The 10,297-nt window shown below is 49.0% G+C and overlaps 1 protein-coding gene across 2 annotated transcripts; it reads right to left on the reverse strand.

The window, feature by feature from the left end:
- Positions 1–486: 486 nt before the first annotated feature.
- On the reverse strand, positions 487–8,221 carry LOC122381650 (protein arginine N-methyltransferase 1-like). 2 transcript variants are annotated; one of them, XM_043366076.1, is made up of 8 exons: positions 8,055–8,221; positions 3,539–3,685; positions 2,969–3,188; positions 2,443–2,642; positions 1,916–2,035; positions 1,497–1,674; positions 1,004–1,125; positions 487–696 (listed from the first exon to the last, which is right to left on the reverse strand). In XM_043366076.1, exons 1-8 carry the CDS (start codon positions 8,058–8,060, stop codon positions 613–615), a joined length of 1,077 nt encoding a protein of 358 aa, XP_043222011.1. In that variant the 5' UTR covers positions 8,061–8,221; the 3' UTR covers positions 487–612. The 2 variants fall into 2 exon arrangements, with proteins under 2 accessions (XP_043222011.1, XP_043222003.1); XM_043366068.1 differs by lacking the exons at positions 487–696; positions 1,004–1,125; positions 1,497–1,674; ... (2 more) ...; positions 2,969–3,188; positions 3,539–3,685 and adding an exon at positions 4,093–5,744 and having other exon boundaries at positions 8,055–8,207.
- Between the last annotated feature and the right edge of the window lie 2,076 nt (positions 8,222–10,297).

Below are 10,297 nucleotides of genomic sequence, written 5' to 3' on the forward strand. Positions count from 1 at the left end.
GCGTCAGAGGGATGGGTTTCGAGGTCCAACGGCACGCCTTGGCATATTGTCAGCGGTCTGGGCGACCTTATAATTTGCCTTGGAGATTCGTGAGCATTGCCACTGGACTCGAAATTGGAACTCCCGCGGATCCACTATCTGAACGTTCCCGTCTCAATATCCTACGTTCATCACCGAGCATTGATGTCACAGCAAATCGCATCGCGAGCGGAGAAATGTGAAGCAAGTTGACCAGGCAGCGGTCCTAAATGTCCTAGTGGGCCTCGCGTGTTGCAACGTGGTTACGATTGGAACACACTATCGGTAGCTTTCAGATCACATTCTTCAGGCAATTGCAACTGGTCGGTGTTTGCTCCGATGATTGGTTACGACACAATGATATCACCATGTTTTCGCTTTGCCATATGTAATCATGTTTTTCTCGACCCTCACATCACTCCCACCAAGCTCTCCCCGTCCCCCGGTTCGTGAGTGAAGACACGTTGCCACGGGAAGGTGACGTGTATTTCAACAGTTGATGGCATGGAGAGAGACGTGTGGTGAGAATCGGTGACGGCCGCACCGTTCCGCCGCTTCGGCCCGGCCTGTCCTACTGAGATCACAGATGGAGCATTAGCGCATCTTGTACTTGCGACTCTCCTTCACTGAGCACAGCTCGCCGTGGAAGCTGAACTCTATGTGGAAGTCCAGATCGCGCTGAAATGGCGGAGAAAGTCAGTTAGCGGGATCGTCAGAGATCAGAGCTATGTAATACATACATCATCGAGGTAACAGTAGGTACAGATGGTCGGTTTCGCAGCTAGACCGAGTGGAGTTGTTGGCTATGTCATTGACATTCTCAGCGATAGTTTCACGAGTTCCATTATTCGGAAGAACGCAATGAAGAAACAAAGACTTCTGACTTGTAAGAATTCGGGTAAAAAAAAATGAAAAGAAACCACCCAACCATACAAGCTCGCGCAGAAACGGGGAGACACTCGACTAAATCAAGTCAGTTACTCACGTTGTTCTTCTCGTTGGGCTTCATGGCGAATGTGCCGTTGATCATCTCGCCGCTTTTGCAGGTCAGCTGATCGGTGGTGTAGAAGACAGTCTGTTTCCAGTGCGTGTACCGCGCCTCGGGACCTGTAGCAGCAGCAGCAGGCGTCAAGTCGTGCCACGCGCAGCGGACACTGTGACGCATCGTAAATACCTACTTGCTTTCGGGAACTTTGAATGGCGTCCGGTACAGTGACGGGTACGAATTACGAATTACGAATTACAAATTACGGGTACAGCTTGTGATTTTCATAGTTAACCGCTCATTTTACGATATTTTTCGACAAAGAAAAAATATTGAATAGTGAACCTGTCAATGATCATGTTAGGCGGAAAGTAGATCTATGAATGTAAATATTCGGTGCAAAAAGCAGATAGAAAAGCGAGATAAAGTTTTTGAGAAAAATGTTCACTGCTGAAAGATGTAGCCCTGAATAGGAACCCGGTCAGACGCGCACCTGTGCTGAAGCCGACGCGCTTGTGACACTTGGTGAACTCGATGTTGAAGTAGGTGACGAAGGCCTGGATGTAGTCGCTGCGGCGCACCTTGAGCGCGAAGGGCGCCGTGAAGGCCAGCTCCTCCTTGGTGATGGTGGCGAGGTCAACCTCCTTCAGCAGACAGCTGTTTGTCACGATCTGCGGAAAATAAAAACAAACACAAATTATCGGTGAGTACCTCACATATTTTCCACTCTGTTCAGAAGTACATATTCATATACAATTATTAATTACACGGACCTGGGAATGACGAAACGCGTATGGGAACAAGATCAAACAGAATGCAGTAGGCATGAGGCTACCTTTCGAACATTTACAAACCAAACATTCCAGTCTCGGAATATCATACCACACCCTCTAGACTTCATGAGCAACTGACCTGTTTGGGGTCTACGACGTCGACCAGCGGCTCTGAGACGGCCACCTCTCGGATGCAGCTCATGTCGAAGCCGTACACGTCGTCCCACCAGTTGATCTTGGTCTCCTTGTACTGCTGGTCCTGGGAGACGGAGACCGCAGCGGACGTTAGAGCGGCGGAGGGTGGGTGAAATTAGTCAGACGACGGGTATAATCAATGTATTTTTAGATCGTGACCGTGTATCGAATCAAACAGCGCGACAACCCGCTACGAATTGACGACTACCAGCAGCAAGCTAAAGCTCAACAAGTCGGTGCGTAAGCCAAGCTGCCTGTGGACTAGATTATAAAAGCCGTGCAAGGTGAAATAGCAATACAATAAGGTGGTGGCCATTTGGGTACGTCTTAAAAAAAAACTGGGCTAATAATCAGCATAGCCAGAAGCCACGCCGGCAAAACACACTAACAAGTAGCAAACCAAACATCCCACGCTAGCGTCACACAGCGCGCAGCTCTCTGACGAAGCCCCGCGTCAGACTCTCAGCGAACCTCGATAGCTGTGACGTAGAGTGTGGCGCGGTCGGGGAAGAGCATGCCGTCCTCCACCAGCCACTTGTCGCGGGCGTACAGCACCGTGTCCAGCATGGACTCGTAGAAGAGGCAGTAGCCCATCCACTCGCTGATGATGATGTCGACCTTCTCGACCGGCAGGGTGATCTCCTCCACCTTGCCCTTGATGATCTCCACCACTGCATACGGGCGGGGGACGGGGAGACATTACAGGCGCAGAAAATCCCTCAATGTAAGCGACCAGGCAGGGGGCAACACAGCAAAGCACACGATCACGAAGTAAAAGCACCTGAGCATTACGTCCAGATTAATTTTAAAAAATGAAGACGATGCAAGGTCACTCCGATCCACTGCAAGAAAGCACCAATTAAAAGTATTTCCTGGAGGCAACCCTCACTTATATTCATTAGACATTCATGCTGAATTATCACCAAGCACAAAAAGCCTTATCACAAAATCACAGCACACCTCGAAACAAAACACACCTCGCCATCCGCCTACCCACCGTGGTCGAGTTTGTTGGCCTTGACGATGGTGCGCGCGTGGTCGACGATGTTGGAGCAGTCGACGCCGATGACCTTCTTGGCTCCTGCCTTAGCGGCGAACATGGAGAGAATGCCGGTGCCGCAGCCGACGTCCAGCACAACCTTGTCCTTGAATAGGTGCCGGTTGTGGTACATCGAGTTGCGGTAGGTCAGCGTGCGCACCTCGTCCTTCAGCATCTCCTGTGGAACGGCGAGAAGGCGTCGGTCAGAACTAGGAGACGAAGGGGTTGAACATTTCTGCTGAATGGCGTTGAGTATGTTTAACAACACTAAGCTCTTCAATCGGATTAGAGAAAAGATCGACGTTTGAAGGAGTAATAGTCGTTTACAGACAAAATAAAGATAGTAAAGGGATGTAGTAAATCTAACGTCAACACCAATTTTAGCATTCTGAGGAAAATGATATTAGACGTAACATTAAGGCGGTCTTCGTTCCTTCTGATAACTATTTACTCACTTTAAAAATACGACATCGCACGCTCTACACTAACAGTAGATATGTTCCTCGTGACTGCTCTGAATTTACGCACCTCGTGGATGCCGAAGTGGGCGTACGAGTCGAAGTAGTAGTCCTTGGAGGTCATTTCGGCGCAGGAGACCGGATCTGGCTGGTGGGTGCCGTTCTTCAGCGGCGCGGCGGCCGCCGGGTCACCACAGGCCATGGCTGTGTCGGCCGCCTATGGGGAGAGGGAGGGAGGGAGGGAGGTCACACGGGGTCCGAGGATCACACGAGGAGGTGATCTAGGATAAAACTGACGGTTACAGTATTCAGCGGTCATTACACGCAGTGTGATGTTTACCATACCGTTTGAGCAGTCCCGCGTCTCTTTTGTCGCGGAGTTTCTTGTGCCGCATCACGGAGCAACAGATCACCTCAGCCCGAGCCCAGTTCATCGGTGAGTCTTTGCTGTGCAGTATCGCTTGCAGTAGACCAGGTACGATCCTTCCGGGTCTAACAAGGTTTGTCTCCCACTACGTGCCGCTTGGATCGATAGATTGACGCTTGGCACCAGTTTTGATGCTGTCCTATGCTTAACTGGACCAGTTGTAGGCATTGAAAATTGAGTGCAAGTATTACACTGGATATGTGCATGGCATATATTTGCGAAAACAACAAACATTGCATCATGAACAGCTTCATTTATGAGATAACTATGATGGAAAATGATGTCAGGCAGGCACCTTAGCTTCAGTCTGTTGGCGTCAACAAAATGGTATTAGGCTTACTGCCAACTGCTCGTTGTTACAATAACATGTCACGACTTTGGCTAAAATGACACTCAACAAAATTGAAAAATTTAGGTGTTTACACGTCACTAGTTTTGACAAGAATACGCACCCACCAGTCCCCAGCCTACCACAATCATATCGTTAGCTCGAAATTCAAAACACCCTTTAAACCCAGGTTTTACATCTCACAATCCACACTAGTCACTGGATTCTGACCCATCTGCCGCGTCGCCTCCCTCTCCGGCCGCGCAGTCGCCACCGGTCGCCCCGCCCCCCTCCGCACCGTTCTCCTCCCCGGCAGTCCCGCTCCCCTCCCCGGCCGCCCCTCGGTCCGCCGCCAGCAGGCGCGGATGCAGCGCCGCCAGTGTAATCAGAATCGCCTCCTCGGTACGGATGGTGCGCGAGCCCTGACCCGGACACGAGTTCACGTACAGGTCAAACAGGTCGGCCGGGTCATCCAGGGTTAGCTTCTCGTCATTCTCCAGCGCCGCCTCGAGGCCCTGGACGCCACCAAACACGATGAGCGCGTGTTGCGCGGCCGGCAGCTCCAGCTGGTCCAGCGGGTCACCCTTGTCCGATGTCCCCAGCAGCAGATCGTAGCCGCCCGGGTGCAGACACTGCGCGAATACGTCTGCCAGGGAGAGCGCCATTCGCACAGAGTACCCCCAGTAGGTGCCCATCTCTATTCTGGGAGTGCGCGGCGGGACGACGGTGCCGCGCCGGCCGTCCGGGTCCAGGCGCAGGGTGACACGGACTCCCGGCTCGAGGAGGCGGTCGGCGCGCACCTCGCGCGTCAGGCCGATGTTGACCAGCGAGTAGCGGCCCTTGACGGCCGGCAGGTCGGCCACGACGCCCTCCCGGAACTCGCTCTCCTCGGTACGCCGCAGGTGGTGTGGACAGTCGAGCGGGTTCAGAAGGCCGGCGAACCGCAGGTCCTCGTGCACCGGGAACAGCAGCTTGCGCAGGTACTGCGGGCACTCCATGTACTGCAGCAGCCGGGAGAGCTGCTCGCAGCACTCGGGCGCGCGCAGCTGCGAGCCCTCGGCGCCGGGCCGCAGCGCCGCCGCGCCCTGGTCGTTAAACACCACCACCTCGTCCACGCAGAAGACGGCCGCAGCGCGGGCCACCTGGCCGGCCAGGTAGGCGCGCAGCTCGCGGCTCTGGGCGTTCTCCAGGATCGAGCCGGGCACGGCCAGCGCCAGGGTGCGCGACACGCCGCGGCCGGCGCCGGGTGCCGCCGGGAACGACAGCGGCGCCGTCTGTCCGCCCCCGGCCGCCGCCGCCGCCGCGCGCTCCTTCAGCTGGCGGTGCTTCTCCACGTGTTTGAGCAGTCTGAGCTCGCGCCATTTCTTGCGCTCCTCCTTGGAGGGCCGCTGGCCAGAGTCCCGTCCGCGCCGGTGGGCCGCCTCCCCGGCGTCCGGACTGGCCGGCGCACGCACCTTGCCCATGGCACCGACAGTCGCGACGCAGCGCGTTTCACAGCCGCACAATGCGGGAACGCGACGCCTGCAACAAGACAGAGCGGCCGTCTCAGTGGCGGAGGACTCGCTGTCTCGGAGAAGGCTACCGAGCCGCGCAGGTTGCCATGGAGCTGAATCTCGACACCGTGCGCGCCGCGAACGTTACCGGTACTCGCCATCGCCACACACTCAGTTGGATCAGATTTTTTATCGATGTTCTCAAATGCACTCACGAAAACTTCTAGAAACCATTTCTCATTCCACCACATTTAGATATCTATAAGATGTCCTGATCCAATTTATATTGTACTTGACTCGCGTACAGTTTGTTGGTGCAGACTGCAGAGCAGTACAGTGTATTTTGACTGTCTTCTCACCTGCATGGCATGTCAGCAAAAACAAAAGCATACACATTGACTATAATCCCTGCCCTGATAGTCATTCCCTCTTCCCAAGGTCAGCTCAGTGCTCACCAGGTCATTGACCTCACCTAACAAAAAAGTAAATGTTTGCCATAGCTGCACATATTCAGAGAAATTGATATCAAGCTTTCAGCAATTGATTAAAGTAACAAAATGCCATTGCTGACTGGTAAGTGGTGCCAGAGGGCCACATGTCATACACATGAGTAGGTACCTACACATAGATTTTATTATTTCAATGAGACACACAGCTGGCTTTACGAAAATATCCTAGTAGCTACTCGAAAATTAAAAAAAAAGAAATAACTGCTGATAATACAAGGAGATTAGAGACTTCAGTATTATCACTTTTCACTCTTCAGAATCATCAACTTTACTGTCAGGACCTGATACTATGCAATGATAGCAGTAAAGAATGATAGCAATAGGTAGCCAAACTTGGCAGCAACATCTGTATTGCAAAACTAGAGGGCTATCCAATGCTTGTTGATCAGTTGATCAATCAGTGGCAATGAGATCTTAAATCTGTTTGAATTTTCCTGTCATGCCAAAGCATGCATGTTATGGTGCAGGTATTGTATGGAGGAACATGAGAAAATCATGGTGTGAAGTGCGAACTATGATCTTGACACAGACAACTGAAGTGCAATGCAAAATAATGCATCAAAAATTAAGCACATTTAATTTCTTAACAAAGAATTATGTGGTGTACTTACAAGTATTGGAACAAAGTGCTAGATAGATAGATAGGTAGATATTTTACTGACACTGCAGAACATGTTAAAATATGGATAAAATACATGATAGACATAACATATATTACTAAAACCTGGATTGCAGACAAAAAGTAAAAAGTGTCCCTTAAAAGAAACAAGAGCATACACTTGTCTTCAAGTCACCACTGCTGTAAAGCAACATAATAGCTTACAATATAATAATTATGTCCAAAATTTTCTAACATAGCCTTAGCTATGACATTTTTTCAGTTTGAAACATTGTGCATCCATTCTAGTATGAGGCAGAAAAATTCAGCCAGGTTTATTATTATTATTATTAGCAGCTATGAGATCAAGGAGCTACAAAGTTCAACCTGACTGGTGATACAGGATGGTGTCTATTCTACTTAGCTTCTGGCCCAACTATTCAGCAAATCTATAATTTACAATCTAGAATATATGTAGGCAGGTATGTGCCAATGCAATCCTAACAGTGGCAAAAGAAACATTTCTGAATTTAAAAAAGGAAAAGGATGATACTCATTCACCTCGCATGGAAAAACACTTAAATCATAAATGTGTTACAAATTTGTATGAGATTCTCAATTAATGTAAAAATCAAGTATTTCTTTATTGTCATGACCTTTCCTCCTTTTCAAAAATATGCTGAGTCAAAATTATATTGCTTTAGCGTTTTCAAATATATCTGCCACAGGCCTTCATCAGTGAAATAACTGAAATATCCAAAAGAACAAAAGTTCTTTTGGATATTTCACTGATGAAGGCCTGTATTTTGGCTCAGCATATTTTTGAAAAGGTGGAAAGGTCATGACAATAAAGAAATACATGATTTTTACATTAATAATAATCCTCCAACAAGCACTAAAACAGATACAACTCACGGAGATTCTCAATTAGTTAGCATTTTCCCACTCAAAACTTCAGCAATAGCAATCACGTCACTTGATTTGAAAATTGAAGGGCGATTACATTTTGATAATGCAAATTTCAATTAACACTGAAGCATATATCTAATGTGTTTGGTGATTTAGACATTATTGAATCTATTAAATAATCACAAAAATATGTTTGCAATTCTTTCTGCAGCAGATAACAATTTGAAGAGAGCACGCGGCTTAAGAAACACGTGCAGAGGCATTTACGGCGCAGAATAATGACCGAATTGATAACGCCCAGCGAAAATAAAAATATACTCACACTCATTTTTTAAGTCTCCGAAGCTTCCTGTCAGAACTGAACGGAAATACAACCCCTACAATGTTAAAATATAATAAAATAGTCTTAGCTAGCGTCCCGACACCACACCACGCCGCGCCAGAAACGACAAAGAGGACCGGCGTTGCCAAACAACGTTTAGGTAATGAGAACACATTGCAAAAATATGGTACAATGACGTCATCGGCTGTAAATAATTTCCTTTACGTAGCAGAATAAAAAAAAACGGTCACAAAGGGCAACGCTATGCTTTTCCATGTCATGCATGATGCGTGCGTTACATGTCACAAACACTTTGACTGATAGATAATCGATCCAACAAGTTTTATTAAATGCTGCGGGAGGAACGCTTCGCAAAAAGTACACTTATTCTACATTTTATTGGGAATAGGTCAAAGCACCTAGAAACGGAGACGGGAGAAGCGGCCTCGTTACATTTTTAAAAGATGGATGGAGCAAGTAACTTACCTAATATTTTTGTTTCGTCCATAGGCGGCGGAACGGGGAGGGCACCGGGGCACCGTGCTCCCCTTTGATTTTGACATTTTAACATTAGCCCTATGGGCTCCGGCTTTGCATGGAAAGAATGGGACCAAAAGTTGGCGGTGCCTCCCTCAATTGAAGATGTTCCGCCGCTACTGGTTTCGTCCCTCCGTTCCCCTCCCCTCCGGCTAGTTCACCTTCAATTAGCGGTCCAGGGCGCACGTAAGATCCCGTGTTCGGTGTTACCTAAAAGTACCAGTCGTCTCCACCACCGGCCCCTCGCGGTCGCGGCTCGTCCGCTTTAGGAAGTAATTTCTCTAAGTATAATATAGGCGGACTGGCGACGGCCGGCTCTGCTTTTGGTCTGCTGGCTGGGCGGTCGGGGGCGGTGGTCGTGCCCCCTACCTTGTAGGGAACTGGGAGGGGTGCTTAGAGATAAGCGCTTGTCGCTTCTGCACCAATCCGTGTACCTAAATGTATGACTGTGAAAATGTTTTTATAAATAAAATATGAATCAATCAATCAATCAATCAATCAATCAATCAATCCAGTAACTTGTTCGTCTCGTTCTATGGTGGTTCGCTGGTCACTCGTCCCAAACGACCACTAGCCAGTAGGCCAGTCCCTCGTCCCAGCCCACCCACGCGCACCGGTTACGGGGCACGTAACTCGTCCTAGTCCGCCTTCCAGTACCCCGGGCCCCGTCCCAACCCATGAGCCCATCGGTCACTCGTCCCAACCTGACGGGCGTGGGGCTTTAGTTGGTGACTGGGCTCAATTGACGGCTTCGGACCGCAGCCGTCAATTGAGCCCAGTCGCCAACTAAAGCCACGCCAACTAAAACGAAACCGAAGCCTTCGGTTGTCTATTTATATTTGTAGATGCATAGATACTTACCTAACTGGCCTGAAATGATGACGCTATGCCTACCTATATAGAAGTTACCACGTCAAAAAGAAGTTGCACTTCCTTGCTCAAAGCAAATGACGCTAACTAATGGTACCTACAGTACAGCACAACAGCTTTCTGAGCGGCCGGCCGAGATGCCGTGAGACTTAGCAATCATTCACTGCTGAGGCATTGTTCCATCCAGGCGCTTCAGGAGTAACAATCAGAATAGCTGGCCCGGCCCGAGGCATGCAGCCTGGCGTTCAATGAGGGCCAGAGGTCCACGGTAAACGCCGTACTACCGCTGCGAAGGACATAAGGACGGTAAAGGTCACATCAGAGGGCATCAAGTCACGCAAAAATTAAGTTAAATGCTTGCATATTTGCTCTTGAAATACCCCCTGACGTTCGGCAATGGTTGCATGGTAATCATTGCCTAATTATATCTATAAATGAGTATACCTACCCAACAGCAGACGAACTCGGTCTTGTTGCAAAATACCATGGATGATGGAACTCCGTGCTTTTCATTATTTTTCATTAAATGATTTACCATTTCCAGGACGACTGACTCCTAAAAACGAAATCAGCAAGCACCAGCAAAACATATTAAATTGAATCGATATTAATTTCCGAATGAGTTGCGCGCTTCTAAACAGTGTTGCCGTCTCGTAATACTGGTTAACTAGCTGTCGTTACGATATTGTTTCACGACTCCATCAAAGCAATTGTTTCGAGCTCCAGAGCTTATTGCTACACTCATAAGTGGATCGAGTAACTAGTGGTACCGAATTGAAATTGTCCATAAATATCAACGAGGTTTCCCATGCACTTGCGCCCAGCAAGAAGCGATT

Source organism: Amphibalanus amphitrite, unplaced genomic scaffold (genome assembly GCF_019059575.1).
Source record: "Amphibalanus amphitrite isolate SeventyFive unplaced genomic scaffold, NRLGWU_Aamphi_draft 000011F_arrow, whole genome shotgun sequence".
NCBI lineage: Eukaryota > Metazoa > Arthropoda > Thecostraca > Balanomorpha > Balanidae > Amphibalanus > Amphibalanus amphitrite.